Source organism: Hyperolius riggenbachi, chromosome 7 (genome assembly GCF_040937935.1).
Source record: "Hyperolius riggenbachi isolate aHypRig1 chromosome 7, aHypRig1.pri, whole genome shotgun sequence".
In the NCBI taxonomy this organism is placed as follows: Eukaryota; Metazoa; Chordata; class Amphibia; order Anura; family Hyperoliidae; genus Hyperolius; species Hyperolius riggenbachi.
In genome coordinates this window covers 140,174,224-140,201,452 of record NC_090652.1, presented here as the reverse complement: position 1 = coordinate 140,201,452, position 27,229 = coordinate 140,174,224, and the positions used below count along the sequence as shown (strand labels likewise).

The 27,229-nt window shown below is 44.5% G+C and overlaps 1 protein-coding gene across 5 annotated transcripts in view; it reads left to right on the top strand.

The window, feature by feature from the left end:
* LOC137524618 (uncharacterized) overlaps positions 1-27,229 on the top strand; it is a 571,079-nt gene that overhangs the window by 111,474 nt on the left and 432,376 nt on the right. For all 5 annotated transcript variants that reach the window (XR_011022737.1, XR_011022738.1, XM_068244694.1 and 2 more), the window contains exon 8: positions 3,432-3,559. Coding sequence is in view for 3 of the 5 variants with exons in the window: in XM_068244694.1 (XP_068100795.1) it covers positions 3,432-3,559 (128 nt within the window). In the remaining 2 variants the exon portion in view is untranslated. The remainder of the gene's footprint in view (positions 1-3,431; positions 3,560-27,229) is intronic.

Here is a 27,229-nt window from a genome sequence, read left to right as displayed (position 1 = left end):
TTTTGAAAGGGCTGAAAAAAATTGCCATCATTTATATTTATTTTGTAAATCAAGAAATTGACAATCTATCCTACACCATTCAATTACTGCTGATCAACGTATATTGATAAAAACTGAACATTTTATCAGATTTCTCAGTCCAACATAAAAAAAAAATGAAAAAAACCTTAAGATGTTTTTTTCTCTACAAGTGATCATTTTTATTGATCTAAATGGAAAAGGAGCGCTCCATAGTGCATTACTGTGTAAAGGTTTTTAATCGCAAGATAAAATTATATACTCACAAGATGCAAGTAAATATGCGCTTATCGGCGGATCACCACCGCTAAACCTCCCCTTGGCGGTTCGTCCTTCCGCCTCTGTGGCCAGCAGTGCGTACTCCGGTCGGACGGTGCTCGTCTCGCTAGGGGGTGGGCGGGGTTTGGTCCTGGCGTGCCTACAGCGTCATTACGCGCTTTGGCGCTTCAGCGCCTTCGTCAGATGACGCTCTAGGCATTGGCACGCCTCTTATACACACAGCCATCGCCTAGGTAACGGCGGCGGCGGTGTGGGAAAATAGATGCGTGTCTGCAGGCCACAATTAGGACACTTGACATTATTATCACTCTGCATGACCCCATTTCACCTTTTAATTTCCCTGATGCAGTGCAGTGGTCAGCTGACCACTCTAAGTTTAAGACCGGATGAAGGGTTTATGGAACATCATCCTACAATGTCCATCCTCCTCTTCTCTTTTTTACTGGAAATATCCTGTTTGAACTAATCAATTGCTAGCCATGATATGCTGGTCATGAGGCATGCACTAAGCACTTTTTGTCCCTATAGAATTTCTGATGCTAGTCGTAAACAGGTTTTTTTTTTTCCCAGAAGAAGTTTTCATGAATGTAAAGTTTTGCCATATTTTATTGTCGCTTAGATTTGATGGTATTTTATCATACATGTATTTGTCTGTGCCAGGGGGGTTTTCTCCCCTCCCCTGGTCAGTTACTATGTGTGTGACCAATTTATGTATGTTTTTTTTATTTTAACTTTTTATGCTATTTTGTGAGCGGGGAGTCCGAAGCATTGTGGCCAGTTCTTTTATTTATAGTTATGCTGCAAAGCCTTTCTTCCCACTCCCCTGCCACAGCCCTTACCATTATGACATTTTTAATGCAGACACGCATCTATTTTCCCACACCGCCGCCGCCGTTACCTAGGCGATGGCTGTGTGTATAAGAGGCGTGCCAATGCCTAGAGCGTCATCTGACGAAGGCGCTGAAGCGCCGAAACGCGTAATGACGCTGTAGGCACGCCAGGACCAAACCCCGCCCACCCCCTAGCGAGACGAGCACCGTCCGACCGGAGTACGCACTGCTGGCCACAGAGGCGGAAGGACGAACCGCCAAGGGGAGGTTTAGCGGTGGTGATCCGCCGATAAGCGCATATTTACTTGCATCTTGTAAGTATATATTTTTATCTTGCGATTAAAAACCTTTACACAGTAATGCACTATGGAGCGCTCCTTTTCCATTTAGATTGCTGCACATTCCCAACGTCAGGAGCAGAACCGTGCATTCATTTCTGTGATTTAATAAGTTGTTGGAAGTGGCTACACTCAGTGGGCTAGCGCGAAGACTTTTCTTGCTATCATTTTTATTGATTTGCAGGAAATGTTAATCTTGTTATTGTACTGTGTAAGGCCACCTTAAGTAATTTAAGTCTGGTGCTGTAAATACAGTTAGTTATATTAATGAAAAGCAAACAGATTTAACTAGAGGATTCCATTCCAGTGTTAAGTTTTGTTATATTTGGCATCTCTTCTTGGTCCTTATTCAGTTCACTCTTTTTCCTAAGTTTTGTCCCAGGAGATCATTTCTCATCAGGGCCCATATGCAATTCACTTTTTCTCCTAGAGTTTTCTCCTAGGAGGTAATTTTTCAACGTCTTTTTAAAATAGATTTTCAGCATTTTGTAATCAAAAAAGTACCAAAAGGTAGGTGAGAAGGTACTATCAAAATTATTTTGAGTATTTTTTTTGCTTGCTGGTGGCTTAAAAGGAATTTTAATGACATAAAAATATCACCTAGGAAAAAACTCAGGAGTAAAAGTTAATTGCATATGGGCCCTTTTATTTAAAAAGGCATTTTATTGATAAGGTGAGAAAAAACACCTAGGAGAAAACACAGGAGAAAAGGTGAATTGAATAAGGACCCTTATCTGTTTTTCACCTTAGCTTTATAAACATCTTTAAAACACATAGGGGTTGGTGCACAAAATTGCGGTAATATAGACATTGCACGGCATTATAACTCTCCAAGTTACGCTATTAGCACAACCCACGGTACTTGACTAGTGCGGCCATTGCTATATTAAATGCCAGTGGCGTAGCAATAGGGAGTGCCCCAAGGGACCCTCCCTCAAGCACAATATTAGCTCTCTATTGGTCCTGTGCTGGTAATAATCACTTATATAGATGCTTTGAATAGTAGTCATCAATAACAAACTGTCTCCATCCCCTTCTTGCACCTCTGACACTGTGGACATCCTTGGCAGGCTTTGGTGTTTTGTATCAATTGTTATGTATAGAGTGCTTGAGGGGCCCCATGTAAAACTTTCACCGGGGGTCACAGCTCCTTCGCTACGCCACTGTTAAATGCACTAATAGTAAGGGTAATATTGCCATTCAATGTCTGTGCACAGCAATATTACCATGCTTTCATGCATCAGGAAGCTAAATAAGCTAAACAAAGTACTGAAAATAAGACAAGGAAAGTAATATTGACACCTACAACTTATTCTAATTTATTTTGTGGCTTTGAAAGGTGATTTCTTAGATAATATGAAAAGATGCATAAGGTTACGTGATTCTTGAAAAAAACGTTTTGTGAATCAAGTTTGTGCATAAAGGGCCTGATTCACAAAGCGGTGATAACTCAGTTATCATGCCTAAAAGACTTTAGGCATGATAACCTTTGCACCACACTGGTGAAAAGCCAGTTTAGGCGTGATAAGTTTAGGTGTGATAAGTTTAGGTGTGATAAGTTTAGGCATGCTAAGTTTAGACAAGTGTAGATAGCGTGCAAAGTCCCGCACGCAAAGCAGCGCCATTAAACTCTATGCGAAGTGCACCAGACTTTGCTAGCGCAAAACTTTTGATCAGCTGTGCACTGCGGTGCTAACGCAGTTGGTGCTTAAACTTATCATGCCTAAACTTATCACACCTAAACTTATCATGCCTAAACTTATCACACCTAAACTTATCACACCTAAACTTATCATGCCTAAACTGAGTTTAGGCGTGATAAAGGGCTTTTCACCAGGGTGCTAACTGTTAGCACCGCTTTGTGAATCAGGCCCAAAGTCTTTTATAAGTATATTAGATTGATGGTTCTTTTTGTTTACAAGATTTTCACCTTCAAATGATATATTGTATTTATGTCTATGTGCAGAGCTCTTTGGAAGTGCTTATGTGACAAATCTGCTTTATGAAAGAGAGCCCAGCACCATAAAGCTGAGAGGGGAAGAGGCATCTGAGACTGTCAGGAATCTCTGCTTGGCCTCAAATATGAACTATGAGGTAAGGTGTTACAATGGAACTGGTGTAGCGACAAATAAAATGTACAGTAAAGGCTATAGACCAGGGGTCCCCAACCACCGGGCCGCGGCCCACTGCATATCGCCGCTACAGGAAGCCGCTGCCCTGCCTCCTTCCCTCCTTACAGCAGACGCAAGACGCGCTGCTGTTATAGGAGGAGATAGTACTGCATGAAGGAGAGCGGCGCCTGGGGGAATCCGGAAGCGGCCACCCGCTCATAAGGTAAAAGAAGCGGCGGCCGCGAGGGCACCACTTACGCATACTGGGCACTATACTAGCTATAGCTGGGCACTATACTAGCCATGCTGGGCACTATACTAGCCATGCTGGGCACTATACTAGCCATACTGGGGCACTATACTAGCCATACTGGGGCACTATACTAGCCATACTGGGACACTATACTAGCCATGCTGGGCACTATACTAGCCATGCTGGGCACTATACTAGCCATACTGGGGCACTATACTAGCCATGCTGGGCACTATACTAGCCATACTGGAGCACTATACTAGCCATGCTGGGCACTATACTAGCCATGCTGGGCACTATACTAGCCATGCTGGGCACTATACTAGCCATACTGGGGCACTATACTAGCCATGCTGGGCACTATACTAGCCATGCTGGGCACTATACTAGCCATGCTGGGGCACTGTACTAGCCATACTGGGCACTATACTATCCATGCTGGGCACTATACTAGCCATACTGGGGCACTATACTAGCTATACTGGGGTAACTATACTAGCCTAGCCATGCTGGGCACTTTACTAGCCATACTGGGGCACTATACTGGGCACTTTACTAGCTATACTGGGGCACTACCTACCCATACTGGACACTATATTAGCTATACTGGGCACTATACTAGGGCACTACCTACCCATACTGGGACTATACTAGCTATACTGGTCACATTACTAGCTATACTGGGGCACTATACTAGCTACACTGGGGTAACTATACTAGCCATACTGGGGCAACTATGCTAGCTATGCCACCGCACCCCAGCCCCTCCCCCCGTAACCCGCTGCGCACGACACTGTCCACTAGGTCACGATAACCCGCGAAACCCCAACCCCCCCCCCCCCCCCCACGGGTCCCGGAGAAAAATTTGGCCAGTAAGTGGTCCCCGGGCCGGAAAAGGTTGGGGAACCCTGCTATAGACCACTAGTGATGATCGGCAACATGCTGCACAAATGGAATCCTATGGGGATGGTTCCACAGACGGCATCGCGCAGCATGAAAGCACTGCCTGCAGCAATTTTGCAATTTGCCAGGAGCAATCGCTATATAAAGCAATGAGGGCCTTTTCTTTATTGCTACAGCAAACGTGGAGAATATCACTGTACTACAGCGATTCAGAAATGATTTCCAAATCGATCTAGTGGGCACCTGGCCTAAGTCTATTCTGCAAGCAGCTACCCATGCAGCAGTGTGTGTTATGTACCTTGCAATGGGAATATGGACCTATGGGGCTAGTTATCTGTGAAGGTTCTTGTTCATTAAGGTCATATGATATCTAGTGGAAATAAATCAAATTCAAATGGACAGTTAAAATAAATATAAAAGACATTTCACCACTACTTCAAGTGGCCTTTTCAGTTGAAATGTGGGTATATTTGTACTTGTAATTTAGTCATATACAAGTATAATGATGTCTAGGCCTAACTGAGACAGACAAGACAGTCAATTCTCATGATATCAACACTCACTTAGTATTATTTCAACCATAGTTTATCAATAACATTTTAAAACAAGAGTCCAGATAGGAGTTTAAACATATGCAAACCTAAAACCAAACCATTTAAAATCACTAAGCTTGATACTGAGCACTTTTACCAATGTACCAAATATATTGCTCTGGTTGCTGTGATCCTGACAGAATCATCCAATTCACATAGGTAGGTCCATATTTCCATATATTTGGTAGCTGGTCAGTTATTTATTTTGATAATTCATCAGTCTCGGGTTGTCAGAAATGTGTATATCCATACTATGCACAACAACTAAGCAATCCATAAAATAATCAACATATAAATATTGTGCCATTAATTCAGATGTGTGAAGTAGTACTCCCATTTATATTGGTTTATTATGTTTAATCATAAATATACTGCCACCAGAATGGTGATAGACCTAGTGATATTTCATGTAATTGAGAACTTTCTGTTATATGGCTTCATAAGCTAATACACATGTATCCAAGTACGCTATCCCTTTAAATCCATTCCTATATTACTTTATTCAGAAGCCATGCCCACAGTATTGCACAATAAGGACTTTGATATGTACTCAATACCAACTGTAACCACTATTAAGTGGCTGCAGCCTCTTAGGGTGCACTCCATGGGTAACTAGGATCATTAGGGAGCCTTGCCCAAAGACTCCTTACTGTTTTACGTACTGGCTTGAGCTGGGATTCAAACCCTGGTCAAAGACTCAAACATCGAAGGCATCAGACCGGCCAATCCAAGCTGCCCACTGCTCCTTTTGTTAACTGGTGCTGATGATTTCACTTGATCAGTAGCAGTGACCTATCAGATGTCACTGCTACTGATTGAGATCAGCGATTGGCCCAATAATGGTGCCATGGTCCCGCCCTCGGGAGAGGCATACATTGACCCTCACTTGCTTATGATGTCATAGGGAAGGACGGCAGGTGCCAACGGTCAAATGAGGACAGGGTTTTGGGGATGCATGGATGAGGAGGGTAGTGTGTGTGCCAGGAAGGCAGGCAGGATAGAAGAGAGGAGGCAGGCACCAGGTGGTCCAAACTGTTTTTCCAAATGCCACCCCCAAGATTTTGCTTCCTGAATCGCATGATTTAGGTGGCTTCATGGTAGGTCTGTCCCTGTGGTATGGTGTTAGTTATAGTTTCTCAAGCTCAGTCTACAGGTGCTATTTAAGGAAACTTGCTGGAAGCTATGGCAACAAGACTTGCTGTACAAAGGTGTCCAGAATTCCTGTATCGTCACACTGTTTGTTTCATTTGTTCATAAGTCTGAACAAAGCAGGAAGAAAAACTCCTTTTGCACTTTTCTTGCTTTTGTAGATGTACTGCAATAAACACATTTATTGCACAGGGAGGTGGAATGCTACACATCTATGGGGATATTGACTCTGTAAATATAGCATAGTTGTAACATCTACGGCTGCGGGCACGCAGGGTGTCTCCACAGCCGCCTCAGTTCCCTGCTCGGAGGATTTTTCCGTTCCGCCGGCGTCTAGCACGCCGGGGACGGAATTGTCATTAGCACATAGGGTTGCTGTATCGCGCGGCCGCGCGCGTAGACAGGACCTTTATGCTGGGAGGAGGCGCGTCAGCTGACCCGCTGGTCGGCTGACGTCAGAGGGGACTCACGCCGCTCAGGATTGGCTAATTGTAGTGGGCGCGGCTGTGAGGTCTCCTCTGCTTCTTAAGCCTGCACGATTCACTCGCAACCTGTCTGCTGTTGCGAATACATACATGTTAGCGCTCAGACCTTAGACTAGTATCCGGTGTGCTTTAATCTGGGAGGAAACCAGGGATTTCACACAAGACTAGGACTATTGTTTATTGTATTATTATTGCTATTCTGTGTATGACTCTGGCTTATCTCTGACTCAGCTATTGCTTAACGTTTCTGTACCTCTGCCCATCTGCTTTAGTTGCTGAACCTCTGCCTGAATACCTACTACTCTTTTGCCTACTGATTCTGTACTGTATCTGCCTCTCAGTTGCCGAACCTAGCCTGTCTGACCTCTCTACTCACCAGTGGGCCCTTGCCACTGGTGAGGTGCTTTTCTGATAGTACCCACCAGCTCCTCTGGTGAAGTTTAGTTTAATCTACTCAGTTACTGTTTCTGAATGTGTCCTTCCTACAATCCTATTTAAAAGCAAAGGTTATCCCTCACGGTATCCGTGAAAGGATTGCACTTGCCGAAAATTTACAAACCGATAGGTTTAAAAAGATATGGCAGGAGGATTGTTTGAAGAGAGGCCTCCATTTGCTCGAGTTATTTATGGAGGAAGAAAAAATGCAGCTTGATGAGCTATCTGAGCTGGTTGATAAAAGTGGGGCTCTATTAGACTCACAAAAGGAGAATCCTGAATTCTCCAAGCTCAATAACAACCTCAAGCTGCACATAGAGAGAATTCAATACAATATCAAAAAAATGAAGCAAACAAAGTTTCAAAAAGATCTATCAGAGTGGGACCTTGGAATGGTATTTGATCCATCAATAAGGCCAAGGAGGGGAAGATCATGGTCAAGGAAGAGAGGTGAGGGCAGTCGTCCACGCAGAGGCGGGACAAGGTCCTCCAGCACCCAAGGCTGAGGCACCAAAGTGCGCCCCTCCATCCCTCCCACCCAAGTCACACACTGATTGCTATTAGACTAAGGGGTGCCACAGGGCCCACAACCTCCCCAACACCTTAATATCTAGTTATCTGGCTTACACCACGACGCCCCCCGCCCTCAAAGCCACCACGTGATGAATATGGAAATCAACATAATGAGGAGGATGACTTTGAGGAGGAGATAAGGAAAAATGTATTTTTTTTAGAACAAAACGAGGAAGAGGAAGATACAAGTCCAGAGCGGGACAGTTCAAGAGGTTCAGGCAAAGATACAACAGGGAAGGGAGCAAGCCAGAGGGGGAGAGGGGGCTCGGCGACGGGGGAGACGAAAGGAGAACCCAGGAGAGGTCGCAGTCAGAGCAAACAACCAAAATAGGAGTGGATGTGGTTAACCTTACAGATTTCAGACTTGAATCTCGTCATGTCTCTCTATTGTCAAAGGGTCTCACCTTTGCGCCTGTTCAAAAAGGCGATGAATTTGCAATCTATAAGGACATTATACTCTTTTTAAGACGGGTCCTATTAAAATTAATGTTTAAAAATAAAAACACCCCAATGGAAGACAGAAGGCAAAAGAAATATGAATGTCTGAATCTGGAGGAAAGGGAAGCCCTAATACTCCTGGAAAGTCTATGGGATGAAGGCCATGTGGAGATGGAGGGGGAGGAGGAACTAGCAGAAATGATACCGCCAACGAAATTAAAGAAAAGGTCAAGATTTATGCCCCCACTGAGCTCAAATAGATACATTTCTGTATTTATGAACACGTTTAGCAATGAGCTGAATAAAAGGGATTTTGACCCAGTGGTGGCACAAAATCTGACAAAAGAAGAAAAAACAGCCTTAACCTCTTGCCGCCCGCGTCATGCCGACGGGCGTGGCCGCGGCGGCAGCCCCAGGACCGCCTAACGCCGATTGGCGTAAAGTCCTGGGGTTGTAATCTGCATGAGATCGCGCGCACGCTGCGCGTGCATCTCATGCACGGAGGGCAGAGCTCCGCCCCCTCTTCAGTCTCCGAGCGGCTATTGCCGCTCGGGAGACTGTTAGACGGCGTGATCGCTGTCTATTTCTATGTACAGCGCTGCGATCGGCAGCAGCGCTGTACTGGGGACAGCCGTGTCACAGGGCTGTCCCCCTGGGGGACAAGAGAGCGATCGGTTCTCATAGGCAGAAGCCTATGACAGCCGATCGCAGTAATTGGCTGGTTGTGGGGAGGGAGGGAGGGAGGGAGGGAGGGAATACATTTAAAGAAACAGGGGTTTTTGTAAAAAAACCACGGATATAAATATTGATAAAAAAACAAACAAACATGGGGGGAGCGATCAGACCCCACCAACAGAGAGCTCTGTTGGTGGGGAGAAAAGGGGGGGGATCACTTGACTTGTGTGCTGTACTGTGCGGCCCTGCAGCTTTGCCTTAAAGCTGCAGTGGCCAATTTTTCGAAAAATGGCCTGGTCACTAGGGGGGTTCAGCCCTGCAGTCCTCAAGAGGTTAAAAGAGCTAAGAGAAGCAAAAGGAATCATTATAAAGCCAAGTAATAAGGGGGGAAATGTGGTCCTGTGGAAAGAGGAAGACTATCTAGGGGAGGCTAAACGCCACCTAACGAATCAACATGTATATACGTGCCTGACCCGGGACCCATTTCCCCCCTTAGTGGATAAGATCAATAACAAATTAGATGAGGCATTTGGGGAAGGTCTGATTTCAAAAGGTGAGTATGAGTATATGAAAATTTACAACTATGTAAAACCAACGCTGTATTTCATCCCCAAATTACATAAAAATAAAGAAACCACCCCCGGTCGCCCAATCATGTCAGGCATCGGCGGTCCCACGGAAAGAATTGGTCAATTTATTGACCGGAAATTGAAAAATCTCGTTCAGAATCTCCCGTCGTACGTCCAGGACTCAAGAGATGTCCTGAAGGTCATCTCTGGATTCAGGGTCCCCCCTGGGGCCCTTCTGATGGGGATAGACGTGGAATCGCTTTAGACGTCGATTCCCCACCGGGAGGGCCTTGATGCTGTGTCCTTTTTCCTTGGGGAAAGTAACCCAGCGTTGGTAGAACATAATCAACTAATTATAGAACTTCTGCAAATTGTCTTGGGGGAGAACTTCTTTCTTTTTGAGGGCAGGTGTTATCACCAGGTGACCGGGACATCGATGGGGGCGGCGTGTGCACCTCCATATGCCTGTCTCCACCTAGGGTATTGGGAGAGACGGGATGTATATACAATGGAGCTCTTCCAACGCCACGTCACCCTGTGGATAAGATTTATAGATGATGTGCTGGTGGTGTGGAAAAGCAGCAGACAGCAGTTGAGTAAATTTATGGACTTATTGAATCAAAATGACAAGAATATTGCTCTGACTTATGTATGTGATGAGAAAGAGATCTCGTTCCTGGATCTAAAAATTGCGATCAGGGATGAGTCTCTAATAAGCTCCACATACAGAAAACCGACTGCTGGAAACACGATTCTCCATGCCACCAGCCATCACCCCGGTCACCTGGTGAGAAATATACCATATGGACAGTTCCTTCGTTTAAGAAGGAACTGTTCTGATGAGGAGGAGTTTTGTAAGGAGTCAAGGGAATTGTATACACGCTTGAGAGAGCGGGGGTATTCCCATAGGGTCCTTAGAAGATGTTGGCGAAGAGCCAAAAATCGTGATCCTTTTGGCCCAAAGTAGGAAGATGGGTCAAATACCGCCCCCAGAGAGAGAATTGTCACACAATTTGGGTCCCATTGGGATGGTCTGAGAGAGAGTTTAGTTAAAGTTTGGCCCATTCTAACAGCATCTCCAGAGATTGCAGAAATCGTGAGACCTTATCCTATGATTGCAGCCAGGAGAGCAAGAAATTTGAAAGATGCCTTAGTCTCATCTGAATTTAAAAACCAAAAAGAGGAAGATGAGAGAAAAACTTGGCTTGGAGCCAGACCGCCCCCCAAGGGAATGTACAGGTGTGGAAGATGCAAAGTTTGTCCTTATGTCCAAAAAATAAAAACATTCTGGGATGCGAGACATGAGAGAGAATACAAGATAGGAGCTTTTATGAACTGTGAAACCACAGGGGTAGTGTATAGAATAACGTGCCCCTGTGGCTTACACTATATAGGCATGACGACACGAGCATTTAAAACCAGGATATTAGAACATATGTCCAATGTTAATAGTAAAAATGAAAACAAAGGACCCCTAAGAGAGCACTATAAACAACATCATGGAGGTAGCTTTAGAGGCAGTGAAGTAACAATATTAATGTCAATTAAAAAGGGAGTGAGGAAGATAGATATAGAAAAAGAATTGAGACGCGCTGAGACAATGTGGATCTACAGATTAAATACTTTGGCACCAAATGGATTAAACTCAGAGATTGATTTTTCAGTCTATCTTGAATGATCCCACTAAATGAATATTGTAAGACTTAACATCTTAATGTATAGTATAAATAATTATAAGCTTATCCCACCCCTTCCTCTATAAGCGTGTGCATTCAACGCTTTATAATGAGTGTTCCCCTTTAAGAAACTTTGGTCTGAGTGAAATACTATGAGAGGGGTCCTTCTTGGACACATATGTACCTTGTATATGCTGGGCAGCCTTGTAGTCAACCTATAAAGGTGTCTTTCTTTAAGAAACAGTTTGTGAGTGAAGAACAATGAGAAGGGTCCCGTGTGGATGTATGAATGCATACCATATGTTGGATGTCCTGTTAACCATGACCTGAATCATGTTGTTGGCAACCTCAGCCTCTATTACTGGAATGCCAGCAGCAGTGGAGTAAAGGTTAGGAGACCACTTTGTTAAACTTAAGCGAATCCTCAAATCCCCTCCGTCTCCTATGATACAATATATGCTACGTGATATGGGCAATGATGCCAGCATTAAAGATGGCGCTGTCGCAGCAGTCAGGTGACCGCTATGAGAGGTATATAAGAGGTTGAAAAACTCCCTGGCCACGCCCTACACCCTGAGGAAGGCCGTGATTGGCCGAAACATGTAGGTGGGCGGAGCCTAAGACGCCGGACCTATCCACAGCTGTGTCCCACGCTGATCTTCGCCGAGAAGCTGTTAGAACACGGATTGATCACGGGATGAAGTACCGCTACCCACAGGGGATCCCCTACCCGAGTAACACAGCCAACAGGCGCACATGGAAGCGTGAGTACGCATAATATAAGGCAATAGCTGGACTGCGGCTAGCGGGTGTAAACAGGGCAATACTGCCCGCTCAAGCAATGATTGACAATTCAAGCTGATTTGCCATGCCTTTACCATGACTGCTGCTGCATGTCACTAAATCTCACTAATGCTGTGAACCTATTGATGAACACTAACTAATGTGCTGCATAACTAGAAGCCAAAACCTGCAGGAACTGGACATTGGCGCAACTTCTGCCTACTAATGCTTACTAACATCCACCTGACTGGACTGGCTTTAAAGCTAACTAACGATATTAGAGCATGAGAGGTGATCCTTTTGAAATATATGCAAGAACTGCATGTTTCTTCACTTTAGGTTCCAATGAGCTGGAATTAGGTATAAGTAATCATTGATGCTATATCTAGTTCTGTGATCTCTGCATGCAAGCGATTCACTGATAACTGGTTCTGTGCAGCTCATAAGCAATCTGGTGTGCATGTTGCTGTTGGTGTGTGAAGGTGTGAATGGAGGACCCCAGAGTGGGAATGGTGGAGGTCTGGTTGAGCTTCAACTCTTGATTTTAATGTTTTTTATTTAGTGTGGTTTGGTGTCATTTTGAAGGTTCAAATAAAGCTTTTTTCTAAATTTTGAACTTGAGGTCTCGTAGTATCTTCTTACCCTCTCCCCATAATCAGTTTATAATACTAGCTGGAGACCCAAGAATATGTGCACCATGTGGTAGTACAGGTATATAACACCCATATACCTATGTGAGTGCTGCATATATTCAAAATTAGAGAGGACTGTGTTTTCTTCTTCTTTTTATAAATCTGATAGTACCCACCAGCTCCTCTGGTGAGGTCTCATTAAACTAATCAGTTACTGTGACAGAGGTGCCTGGCTCTTCTACTGACCACATATGCTATTGCTCCGTTGTTATTGCCTGATGAAGCAGGATCAAACCTGCGAAACGCGTTGCATATTTGGAGTTCATAAATAAAATATATTGACTGTCTTTACTACAGTCGTTGTGTGCCTACTTGGAGGAGGTAATTCCACCACTGCCTCCTCTATTTACCAAGAATTTGTTTTTTAAGCTCATTTAGCTTCCTTTTATCCTTTTGGCGCCTCTGTTCTCCTGCATAATATTGAGTCCACACTGGGTGGAGGGTTGAACCCCCTTTTTCTCATCTACAGAGAGTAGTATAAACCAGTATAAAGCTGGATTCACAGTTGTCAGCTGTATAACACGGTATAATGAGTGTGAACTGCAGTGGAGACTTAACATAGACTGTAGTACAAAGCCTAAATGCAGTTAGTTAGAGTAATGCAAACAGTTACAATGCTGTTCATTGACTTACATAGAATGTACATAGAAAACATAGAATTGTATGGGCAGTGAGTTGACATACAGCATTATTCTACAACACAACTGAGCACTGTGAACTAGCCATCATTCTTGATCTATGCTTACTTCTTAATCAGTCAAGGAAGTCTGCCTGCTTCTTCAGTTAGGTCAGGACTTCTAGCTGCTATGAGCAGAAACTATTGTAGCGGTGAGTGACATCTTTAACTATTTCGCACCTTGACCTTGTTTTCATCTTATGGACAAGAACAGTTTTGATGTTTTAGCTATGTCCCTATTTAATCAGCAATAGCTCTTTCGCTACTTGTGACACCTAAGTGATGTGTACTGTATATACTCGCATATAAGCTGACCCGTGTATAAGCCGAAGTACCCACTTTTTCCTCTGAAACCAGGAAAAATGATTGACTCGTGTATAAGCCACCCCCCCACCCAGTACAACTCCCTCCACAGTAGCCAGATGTGCCCCAGTACAAGTCAGCCTCCTTCCCATAGCCAGATGTGCCCCAAGGATGATACAGCTGTGTTGCAAGACGCCACCAAGTGGGTTCATAGATATGAGACACAGCAATTAAATAGTTATTGCCACACAAGAAGAGTCCCCAAATATTGAGCAGCTGACACGTTGCTCTCACACTCGCTCACAGTTAGTCTTGAGCAGCACACTCTGCACACCATGTTGTAGGGGATGGGGGCATGGACACAGCAGGGAGCCAGCTGGCAAGAGCAGGATCACTAGTGCACAATCCTTACGCTCCTCTGCCAGTAACAGCCCCTGCTCTGGCATTCATTCTGCTCCACTGACTCGCATATAAGCCGAGGGGGTAACTTTTCAGTACATTTTTGTGCTATAAAATTAGGCTTATATGCAAGTATATAAGGTACATTGTTTTTTTCATACTTACTAGACTTTCTTTTGGTCCTTTTTTCCCTCAGGAAATATTCATTTTATAGGGTAAATAAATGGAAAAATGTCTTAGCTTTTACCCAGTATTCCTTAATAATAAAAAATGGTCCCATGTTGATGATGTCATTACCTGGTACATGCAAGTATAGGTTGCCTGCTGCAGTATGGGCAAAGCGAGATCGGCAATTGCCATAGAAACAGGTGCAGATTAGATACATACTAGCATCACTCACTTCCTGCTGCCAATCTCTGCAGAGGAGGAGGGGGGAAGGGGAGATCAGACACCAAGGTGGGATACCAGGGTTAGTACCACAGGTATGCGATGGGGTAATGAGCACGAGTGCTTTGCTCCTCAAAGCTACAGACTCCTTTCCTTCATGTCTTTCTCCCAAAACTGGTAACAGCAAGGGCATACATATATTGTAGTGACATCTACAAGTGATTAAAAATGGTGGAGCCAAAGGTATTTAAAATGCTTACGTTAGCTGGAAGTCAAAATTTAACAATTAAAGCTAGCTACTTGAATTTTAATTTAGTTTAATCTTTACACCTATCATTTTAATTAAAAGGAAAGGAAAGGCAACTGCTTCTCCTTAAGTTACAAATTGATATTTGCATACCTGGGTCTTGGGGGCTCCCAGGGTATGCTGGGGTTTGATTTAACAAAAATATAGAATGTGTCATTATTGTACCCATAATAATACTGGTTTATTTACTAGTTTAAGTTATCCAGATTCCTTGAACACATACTTAAGTTCACGCTTAACAAACAACCGCATAACTAGGAGCTATTGGGGAAAAGTGGGCAGAAGCAGAGAGACTGCAGAACCTCCACTTACTGATATTCAAAGGGTTGCATTTTTACCACAGAAACAGGCTGCATAGTGCATTCATTCATAAAATCATGATAGTGTTGTATGCGCTTCCAGCATTCCACTTACATGGTAAGCAGTGCAAGTCTGTTAGTAGTTACAGTAATAGGTCTGATGACAGTATCCAACTATATCAAATGGGATGTAAACACAAGATTTAGATTTTTACATGAAACAGGAAGTGATTCATTAAATCTTTTTTGTGTGTTTGTTTGTTATTTTATATTGCCTTTAGATCCATACAATCTCTGTACCTTTTAATGTTCAAAGACAAAGTTGCCTTATTGGATTCAGGTTTTTATGTAGTTATTCACCCTAAACGAGAACACCTTCCTCCGCGCAGAATGTATGTATGTATGTATGTATGTATGTATGTATGTTTTATGTTGTTGAGTGGGTGAGTGATTTGAACGCAGAATGTCACAAATTACAGCCAGTTCAAGAACTGCAACATCCAGTTTCTCTTTGAAAACTCCTTTGAAAAGTCAAATTTTTTTTTTTACCAGAGGTACTGTAATAATTTTAGTTTCACATACCGTATAAAACAAGTAATTAACACACATCAGTTAATGGATTTCACAGAATATAAACTAGGAAGACTTTCTTATCTTATTCAACTTGGTTTTACATTATGTCCATTTTCTTTTATTCACTAATATAAATGTAATTTCTTGTTGACAAACTTTTTGCTGGTATCTTTATTGTCAGGTAAATACTTAATTCACGTCCCTGCCTAGCCATGGGTTGGTTGTGGAACCGCACCCAAGAATCTGTACAGTCAAACAATTGATTGAAGTCCGCACAATCTCCAATAGTCATTAAAGCTTTATTGGTATAATGTTAAGACCTAGTGCTGTGTGGCAGCAACTGCCTGCCTGCATGTTTGCCTGTTTTGCTTCCTTGGTGTCCTAAATGTGCAATATCCACAGCATTGGCAGACAGTGCTTTCTGCAACTTGGCCTGATGAAGGGCCTCCTGTGCCCGAAACGAGCGTGTCGTTGCCTTTTTCTAAATTTGCGGTAAGTCTATAATTAAGCCGATGTCTGTACTGTAAATTCTGTATTGGATATATCCACAAGGAACCTCTAACAGAGAATTTTTTACTCTTTTTATGTCTGTGTCAATAAAGTTTTGATATTTTTGCATTGAAAAGCTATAGCCCGCATTTTTTCACTTACAAGGTCCTTTCTACACATGTGAAGTTCTAATAGGGGAAAGTGGATCACCCCAAAAAAGGATTACAAGGTTTTCTCTTTTTCCCTTTGTGTAAAAAGATCATACTCCCAATTATATATGCAACTGCATGTTTGCCTGCCCAGCCATGGGGAATATTTCGGAAGTCAGTCTATGCAGGCAATCCTTCCCGGGTGATATTCAAGTTGATGTACAGGAGCGGTTTTAGGTAAAATTGGCAAAAGTGTATGTGGACTCCTCACATTGAAGTGCTCTAACCATAAGGTTTTCTTGTTCTCTGAAATCTCTGATTTAGTAGCCTATTAAGAGTCTTGGAGCCTGGGCAAATGCCCGGTTTACCTCTTTTTTTGCACCCACTCTGGAGATATTATACATCAGCTATATACTGTATGAAAGAAAAAGAAGGCATACATTATTAGTTAGAAGTCACTGTTGTACAACCACATAAATTGCACAAATAAATCACTGATGGGAAACCATAAGACTCTGGGGCCCACTAGTAGTGCTTTTCTGGCATTTACCAGCAATCAACAAAGAGCTTTGGCAGTGGAGCCCTATGAGGGTAATTTCACTATGCTAATTTAAAGGGGCACTACAGCGAAAAACTGTAAAATTTAAAATAGGTGCAAACATATACAAATAAGAAGTACATTTTTTTCCAGAGTAAAACGAGCCATAAATTACTTTTCTCCTATGTTGCTGTCACTTACAGTAGGTTGTAGAAATCTGACAGAAGTGACAGGTCTTGGACTAGTCCATCTCTTTATAGGGGATTCTCAGGGATATATTTATTTTCAAAAGCGCTTAGTGAATGGCAGTTGCTCTGTCCAACTGCCAAAAAACTGTGTAGGGAGCAGGGAAGCTGACCAGCATCATTGTTTAAATCCTTTTTAGGGAATATCTTTATAAAGAATAAAAGCCTTGCTGAGAATCCCCTATGAAGAGATGGACTAATCCAAAACCTGTCACTTCTGTCAGATTTCTACTGCCTATTGGAAGTGACAGCAACATAGGAGAAAAGTAATTTATGGCTCATTTTACTCTGGAAGAAACATACTTTTTATTTCTATATGTTTGCACATATTTTAAATTTTATAGTTTTTCACTGTAGTGCCCTTTTAAGTACTTGTGATCAGCGCTTGGCAATGAGTGATCGGGCTACAGCAGCTTTGGAGCAATTCTGTTTAAAGGAATGCAGGAGCAAAATCGGTAGCATGATTGGTATTTGTGATTCCTAGTGGGCCCCAGCCCTAAAGGTGCTTATTGACGATACAATCTTAAGTATGTACTGAAGTAGGTTCTATTTACCTTTTTGACTGATGTCAAGGGCCGCCCTTTGTTATTCCTCCACTTTTACAATTTTGACATTTTTACTGGTGTAATTCTGGGTTCAGGGGGATTCCGTATTGTTGATAATTCTGTGAAATGAAGACAGACATCTATGAGGGATGAGTATTTCAAAAACATACTGTACTGTGCAATAGTGCTGTGAATATGGAAGTACACCAAGATGGACACATAATGCTTGAGACTGTAAAAATAAGCACATTTCATTCTCCTATATCATTGTAAATAAGTACATTCAATTCTTCTATTCCACCGTGTGGTATTGAAAGGTGTTATTGTTTAACAAATCCCACTGAGTTTCCTTTTAAGGTCTAAAAAACAAATTGTGGACAGAGGGAGAGAGAGAGAGAGAGAGAGAGAGAGAGAGGGAGAGACAGAAAGAGAGAAGGAGGAACACACAAATCAATGCCATAAATTTTAGTTAACTTGTTTTCTCTCTTTTTTTTATATTCTCGAGAGGGCTTTGCTGGTTAAACTTCGTGATTATTATGCAGGACCTGAAAGAAAGTATATAAACCACATCATAAATGGCCTACTTAGCATGGAAAGTTCAGCTCTATGCTGTCTCTGTACTGTAAACAGTAACAGTTTATTTCCAAAAAGCTTTAAAGTCTCCTGGTTTTATTAGCACATTAGATAAAGTCTATCAGCGAGGCTGCTGGTTATACAGAATGTGAATAAAGTGCCCTAGCTATGCATTGAAAAGAAAAAATTAATTTTCACTCTTTGCATTGAACAAAAACTTACAGATACGTTAATTGGCTTCTCCCTAAAATTAGCCCTAGACTACAATACATACACTACACGATACTTACATAGACATATGACTATGATGGGGTTAGATTGTGAGACCCTCTGATGGACAGTTAAGTGACAAGACAATATAGTGTAGTCTGTAAAGCACTGTGGAAGATGTTGGCGATATAAATACTAAATAATAAATATGAAATAATAATAATAATATACTATCTATTCTGTATTTTTCAGAATATAAGATGCACTTTTTCTTCCCCAAAACTGGGGGGAGAAAGTGGGTGAACCTTATACACCAAATATGTGTGCAGTGAGCACTTACTGCATCCAGCGCTGTGCTCCTCTCCCAAGCCGCTCTGGACTAGCTTCTCCAAGCATTCCTCTTCTACTTCCAATAGAGCTGTATACAGCGGCCGCCTGCCACTGTACAGCTCCGGGTCCTCCATTCGGTGTGGCCTCTGTACTCCCACATTGGTGCAGCTACTGTAGCACCAGCGGTGTTTGTTGAAACTTAAACACCAGGGATCATGCAATCCAATCATCAGCAGCAGCCATGTTGACAGAGACTGAAACACAGCCCTTGTACTCCCTTACTGGTTATGCAAAAAGGATTTCTAATTTCACATAAAAAGCTTCATATCAGCACTCTGATGAATAAGTTATTAGATGATATTTTTAGAACTGTGCCTGGAAATGGACTTTAAAGAATAACAATGAATGCTATCTATAAATGCCGGCAAACCTACAAGAATAATTTGTGATTTGTCCCCAAATGTATTAAAGTGAATAAGTTTTCTTTCTTTTTTTTTTACATAGTAATGTACTGTATTTTCCAAGGAAGCAACACTAAATATGCCTAGGACATATGCCTAAATATGCAGGACCATTGCTTCCATAGAGATAAACTGGTCAATTGCATGTAGCCACAAGCATCTTGAGGTCCCCTAATCACGTCACAGAAGTTGTAACCATGGCCAGGTTCCTGGTTCAGGGGAAGGCCCATATGAAGCCCTTCTTCACCGCCCACTCTAACACAGAGGATGTCAGGGATTTATTTATTTATTGTATTTATAAAGCGCCAACATATTATGCAGCGCTGGACATTAGTTTAGGTTACAGACAATATTTAGGGGTGACATACAGCAAAATGACAATACATGAATACAAGAAAGACCACAGTATGAGTACAAGGTAATGCTTAGTCACTGGAGGGGAGCATGGAGATTAGGCAAGTTAGGTTCACTCAGATGCATAGCATGGGTTCACAGTAATGGAGGTGCATGATCAGGTAGGACACAAAAGGAGGAGGACCCTGCCCAAAGGCTTACAATCTAGAGGGAGAGGTAAGGACACGAAAGGTAGGGGACCAGAGTTCAGCTGTGGGTTTAGAGCACTTGTGAGGGGTTGTAGGCCAGAGTGAAAAGGTGAGTTTTGAGGGCTTTCTTGAAGATGTTGAAGGAGGGGGCTGCCCTAATGGGTGGAGGTAGGGAGTTCCATAGTGTTGGAGCAGCTCTTGAAAAGTCCTGGAGGCATGCATGGGACTGGGTGATGCGGTGGGCGGTTAGGCGAAGTTCATTGGAAGAGCGGAGTGAGCGGCTAGGTGTGTACCTCTGAGTAAGATCGGAAATGTAGGTTGGACAGGTTTTGTGGACAGATTTGTAGGTCAGACACAGTATCTTGAATCTGATTCTGGACTGGATAGGAAGCCAGTGGAGGGATTCTAGGAGGGGATCTGCCGTGGTGGAGCGATGGGAGCAGTGGATAATTCTGGCTGCCGCATTCATGATGGACTGCAGTGGGGCTGTTCGGGTCATAGGGAGACCAGACAGCAGGGCATTGCAGTAGTCAAGGCGGGAAATTATGAGGGCATGGATGAGGAGTTTGGTGGTGGCAGAGGTCAGGAAAGGGCGAATCTTACAGATGTTACGAAGGTGGAAGTTGAAGGACTTTGTGAGGTTTTGGATGTGGGAAGTGAAGGAGAGTGCGGAGTCCAGGGTGACACCCAGACAGCGGGCTTGAGAGGTAGGGCGAATGGTAGTGTGGTTAACAGTGACATGCACATCTGGGAGGTTCGTGGATGGCCGGGGTGGGAAGTAGTGTTGGGCGAACAGTGTTCGCCACTGTTCGGGTTCTGCAGAACATCACCCTGTTCGGGTGATGTTCGAGTTCGGCCGAACACCTGACGGTGCTCGGCCAAACCGTTCGGCCATATGGCCGAACTAAGAGCGCATGGCCGAACGTTCCCCGAACGTTCGGCTAGCGCTGTGATTGGCCGAACGGGTCACGTGGTTCGGACCCGAACGCGCTCTGATTGGCCGAACTGTCACGTGGTTCGGGTAAATAAATACCCGAACCACGTCATATCTCCGCCATTTGTCTGTGGGTTTAGCTTTGGGTAGGCAGGCAGGGTAGTTCGCGCTCCAGCCACGCTAGCCAGGGTCCCCCCCAGTCATTGTGTGTCGCTGCTGGGAATAGTAGTACACCGCTCGCTCAGCATTCTGTTTACTGCCACTCTGTGTACCTCGCTCAGCCACACTATATAGCATTCTGTTTACTGCCACTCTGTGTCTGCTGGGAATAGTAGTACACCGCTTGCACAGCCACACTATATAGCATTCTGTTTACTGCCACTCTGTGTACCTCGCTCAGCCACACTATATAGCATTCTGTTTACTGCCACTCTGTGTCTGCTGGGAATAGTGGTACACCGCTCGCTCAGCCACACTATATAGCATTCTGTTCACTGTTCTGTGTCTGCTTGGAATAGTGGTACACCGCTCGTTCAGCCACACTATATAGCATTCTGTGTACTGTTCTGTGTCTGCTGGGAACAGTAGTACACCGCTCGTTCAGCCACACTATATAGCATTCTGTGTACTGTTCTGTGTCTGCTGGGAACAGTAGTACACCGCTCGCTCAGCCACACTATATAGCATTCTGTTCACTGTTCTGTGTCTGCTGGGAATAGTGGTACACCGCTCGCTCAGCCACACTATATAGCATTCTGTTCACTGTTCTGTGTCTGCTGGGAATAGTGGTACACCGCTCGCTCAGCCACACTATATAGCATTCTGTTTACTGTTCTGTGTCTGCTGGGAATAGTGGTACACCGCTCGCTCATCCACACTATATAGCATTCTGTTCACTGTTCTGTGTCTGCTGGGAATAGTGGTACACCGCTCGCTCAGCCACACTATATAGCATTCTGTTCACTGTTCTGTGTCTGCTGGGAATAGTGGTACACCGCTCGCTCAGCCACACTATATAGCATTGTGTTTACTGCCACTCTGTGTACCTCGCTCAGCCACACTATATAGCATTGCGTACTCTGCCAGTCAGTGTGTATATTGCTGGGATCAGTAATACTCCACTCACCGTCAACCACTATATGAGCTCAACATGAGTTCCCCAGAGACCTCCGCTGTGAGCAGCACTCCCAACAACAGCAACAGCCAACGCCCCACGCAAGCTATAACATCCACCCCAGCAGCCAGTGGTCAGCAGCAGCCCTCCCCGGAGGAGAACGTTGTGTCCATCAGTCCGTCGCCAGAGCGATTAATGAGGGCTGCCATTGAGGAGATGATGGGGCCTGATGTGGAGGAGGAGGTCTGGCTCAGGCCAGCATCCCAAGTTAATGTTGAGGACGATGAGGGGTCTGTGTCTGGGGATGTTGGGGTGGCAGAGGTGGTGGGTGGGTCAGACTCAGGAGAAGAGTTGTATGATGAGGATGATGATCGGGACCATCTGTATGTGCCTCAGAGTCCGACCCCGGAAAACATGTTGTATCGTGTGTTTAGGTACTAAAATCTGCGTTCCCTCCCAGTAGTGTTGGGCGAACAGTGTTTGCCACTGTTCGGGTTCTGCAGAACATCACCCTGTTCGGGGTGACTATATAGCAGACTATATAGCATTGTGTTTAATGCCACTCTGTGTACACGGCTCAGCCACACTATATAGCATTGTGTTTACTTCCACTCTGTGTCTGCTGGGAACAGTAGTACACCGCTCACCCGCCACTGTATAGCATTGTGCTCTGTGTCACTGCTGACAATAGTGGTACACCGCTCACCCACCACTGTATAGCATTTCTGTACTGCCACTGTACTGCTGCCAGTCAGCGTGTACTTTAAGGATAAGTGAAATGAGGAAGAAATCCGGTGAAAGAGGGAGGGGCAAGGGAAGAGGTGTTTCCCCTGACGGTTCACGTACAGGCCACAGGGGAGCACCCAAGAAAACCCACTCAATACTGCCCATGTTGTCCAGGACAACAACCCTCACAGATCCAAAAGAACAGGACCAGATAATTACTTGGATGACCTCTCAAGCGTCCAGCAGTGGGTTAAGCAGCACCAGCACATCACGCACGAGGTCCGAGTCCTCAGCCAGTTAAAGTCTGGGCTTTCTTTGAAGACTGCACTGAGGATGTTACCATGGCGATTTGCAAGGTGTGCAAGACCCGCCTGAGCAGGGGGAAAAGTATTAACAACCTCTCCACCACCAGCATGAGCCGCCACATTCTATCCAAACATCCCACTCTGTGGGCAAACGCGGCAGGACAGGGTACCACCAGCAACACTGCCTCCCTTGGGTTCACCAGACTCACCACCAGACCCGCCTCAGCAGCAGCAGTAGCCCAGCCATTGCGTGGTTCACAACATTCACAAACATCAGACGATGCTGACACTGTCACTTTCCGGACTAGTGCTCTTGAGGTCTCCCAGTGTTCATCAAACACAACAACCAACAGCCCTTCGGTGTGCAGCGCTACGGTTGAGTTGTCTGTTTCTGAGATGTTTGAGCACAAGAGGAAATTGCCAGCAAATGACCCCCGGGCCGTGGCAGTAACAGCCAGCCAGCATAGCCAAGCTTCTGGCCTGCGAAATGCTGCCATATCGAGTGGTGGAGACAAACAGCTTCAAGGGCATGATGTCAGTGGCCATCCCACGTTACGTGGTTCCCAGCCGCTACCACTTTGCGCGCTCTGCAGTGCCTGAGTTGCATGAGCACGTGGTCAGCTAAATAACCCGAAGCTTGAAGAATGCCGTTGCCTGCAAGGTTCACCTCACCACTGACACCTGGACGAGTGCGTTCGGCCAGGGTCGATACATCTCCCTTACCGCGCACTGGGTGAACCTTGTGGAGCCTGGCAGCGATTCCTCACCTGCTACGGCGCGGGTGTTGCCCACGCCGCAAACAGCTGGATAACAACAGCAGCACCTACCTCTCTGACTCCTTCTCCTCCAACGCATCTCAAAGCTGTACCTCATCCGGAAATGCTAACCCAGCACCAGCAGCAGTAGGATCGTGGAAGCAGTGCAGCACAGCTGTTGGCATGCGTCAGCAAGCGTTGCTGAAGCTGATCTGCCTTGGGGATAAGCAGCACACAGGGGAGGAAATTTGGAGGGGAATAAAGGAACAGACGGATTTGTGGCTGGCACCGCTGGACCTGAAACCGGGCATGAAGCTAGACACCTGGCACGAACTGGCAATGTACGCAATAGAGGTGCTGGCTTGCCCGGCAGCCAGCGTTATGTCGGAACGCTGTTTCAGTGCTGCCGGAGGCATCATCACAGATCGGCGTATCCGCCTCTCCACAGAAAATGCAGACCGTCTGACTCAAATTAAAATGAATCAATCCTGGATTGGAAACGACTACGCAACACTCCTGGACCCCAACCAAGTAACATGACCGATGAACATCTGGGATGGTTTAGCGTTTCCGGTCCCTGTTTATTGAACCTCTCATCTGTATTACATTTATGACTGCATGGCGGCAAAAAGCATTGCTGCTATATCCGCACGCTTTTTGTCCTCATGCAAGGCCTGGGTTGTTGTGTCTCACAAAGCGTGGCCTTCTCCTCCTGCGCCTCCTCCTGTTCCATCACGTGTGCTGCTGCTGCTGCTGCTGCTGGGTTAGCGTTGCCGCGTGGTCCCTGTTTATTGAACCTCTTATCTTTATTACATTTATGACTACATGGCGGTACAAAGCATGCTATCCGCACGCTTTTTGTCCTCATGCAAGGCCTGGGTTGTTGTGTCTCACAAAGCGTGGCCTTCTCCTCCTGCGCCTCCTCCTGTTCCATCACGTGTGCTGCTGCTGGGTTAGCGTTGCCGCGTGGTCCCTGTTTATTGAACCACTTATCTTTATTACATTTATGACTGCATGGTGGTACAAAGCATGCTATCCGCACGCTTCTTGTCCTCATGCAAGGCCTGGGTTGTTGTGTCTCAAAGCGTGGCCTTCTCCTCCTGCGCCACCCTCCTCCTGTTCCATCACGTGTGCTGCTGCTGGGTTAGCATTACCGGTCCCTTTTCCTGGAACCTCTTATATGTATTACATTTATGACTGCATGCCGACAAAAAGCATGTTACCTGTGCAAAGAAAACAGACATTTCCCGCATTTAAAAGACAGTTTTCCCTTTGAAACTTTAAAATCGATTTTCTCAAAAACTATAAGCTCTTTTTGCTAAATTTTTTTTCCCTCTTGTACCCACTCCCAAGGTGCACATACCCTGTAAATTTGGGGTATGTAGCATATAAGGAGGCTTTACAAAGCACAAAAGTTCGGGTCCCCATTGACTTCCATTATGTTCGGAGTTCGGGTCGAACACCCGAACATCGCGGCCATGTTCGGCCTGTTCGGCCCGAACCCGAACATCTAGATGTTCGCCCAACACTAGTGGGAAGATCATAAATTCCGTTTTGTCTAGATTTAGTGTCAGGAACCCTGCAGACATCCAGGAGGAGATGGCTGATAGGCAGGAGGAGACCTTGGTAGTGGTGGATATGTCAGGGGTGTGGAGGTAGATCTGGGTGTCATCTGCATACAGATGATAGTTAAAACCCATGGAGGAGATAACCTTGCCAATGGAGGATGTGTATAGTGTGAACAGTAGGGGGCCAAGGACCGAACCTTGGGGGACTCCTACCGAGAGGTGGTTGGGGGTGGACGAGGACTCATTGAAGGCGGTCGTGAAAGAGCGGTTGGAGAGGTAGGATGAAAGCCAGGACAGGGCGAGATCGTGAATGCCCAAGGACTGGAGGGACTACTACTGTGCAGGGATGGATGGAAAATCCAATATACCTTCTGGTCTCCATTAGTGGTGTCTGTCTCCAGTCCTCTCCTATTTCGCATCCATCTCTCTCTGCCAGTACATGCCAAGGGACAGTATGCAAAGTTATGATTAATTCTTTTTTGTCTTTTTTGTTGTTAAGCAAAAATAAATGTTCATGTTTCATTTGAAACCACAATAATCAGTGCTTGTGATTATGCAAAAATGGCACTATTCTGTCTGTACAGTATTAAAATGCAAGGGGTCACATGTTCTTCAGGGCCCCTCTAAGGCCTACCTAAGACCGGCCCTGATGACAAGCAAGTCAGCATAACCTTACTGACAAGGAAGGGTGATCCCTGCTCAACCTCGTGGGCAGCATAAGCTTGACTCTATTTAATCAGGCTGCAAATTGAAATACTTTCTGGTGTTTCTATGGCGTGCCGAATCTCAAAAGACTTTCACACCACCAGCTCTTGCCAAGTTCTTCTATGCATGTCTTACTGTGAAACAAAAGCTAATCATGGTAGACGGCTGACATGTCCACTTTTCATCCCTCCCCACAGAGACCTCTGAGGGGAGCGTATTATAGCTGGGAGTTTTTCCAATGTCTCTAATAGTTGTCATGGAAATATCATGTCTGTGACTTTTGCTAATTTGTTTGACTGTTGTTCAGTTCTCAGAGGCTTATTCTATTCTATGCAAGATTAACTCTGGGATAAGCAAGCACTGGAAAGAGGATAAATTGCCAATTTTAAATCTTCACTGATGGTTGGAATAAAACAAAATGTCTATTGTCACATGTAAATAATTACATGGTCACCATATTGTAAAATAGTTTAATGTCTATGATGCAATCATTTGAATCACATATGTAGATGTGTGTGTATATATAAGTATAGGCACTGCCTTTTTATGGGCTCTCTTTATCAGGCTTTTATTATCTTTTAGCTTTAATACATGATATATTTTTTTTCAGAACATTAACTATTTATTTGTCTTTGTTTTTTTGAAACAGTTTACAATATTCAAACAAATTGCATCTATTACATATCAAAGATCAGACAAATCTCAAAAAAAGTGAAATAAACGTGAAATAACAAGCCCGCTTCAGCTCGTGCTTTAACTGTTAGTTAGTGGGATCAAGATCATAATACATCTAAGCAGATTTCTCAAATACAAGATATGTGGTCAGGTATTCATAATATGATCAAAGAAACTGTAGATGAAAAATAAAAAATATATACAAACCTGGGGCTTCCTCCAGCCCCCTTCAGCCTCATCAGTCCCTCACTGTCCTACCAGACTGCCTGGATCCTCTGCTAGACAGCCTTTTAATTCAGCCGGTCAGGGAGAACTGCATATGTGTGGCTCGGCTGAGCTTGCCCTATCACACTCCCGTCACTGGGTGTACTACTGTGCAGGAGCAGAACACCCCTGACAATGGGATCGCGCTGCAGGGGAGTACGCGTGGCCAGACTGCGTCTGCACCTAGCAGTGGATCCAGGCGGCCTGTGAAGACACGGAGGGACCAATGAGGCTGAAGGTATGTGTATTTTTTTATTTTTTATCAGCTTTAAACCAGAGCTGAACTAAATGCAAAAATCAATATTTACCCACTGCTTCCTCCAGCAGCATAAGCATGTGTGAGTCCCACACTGTCCT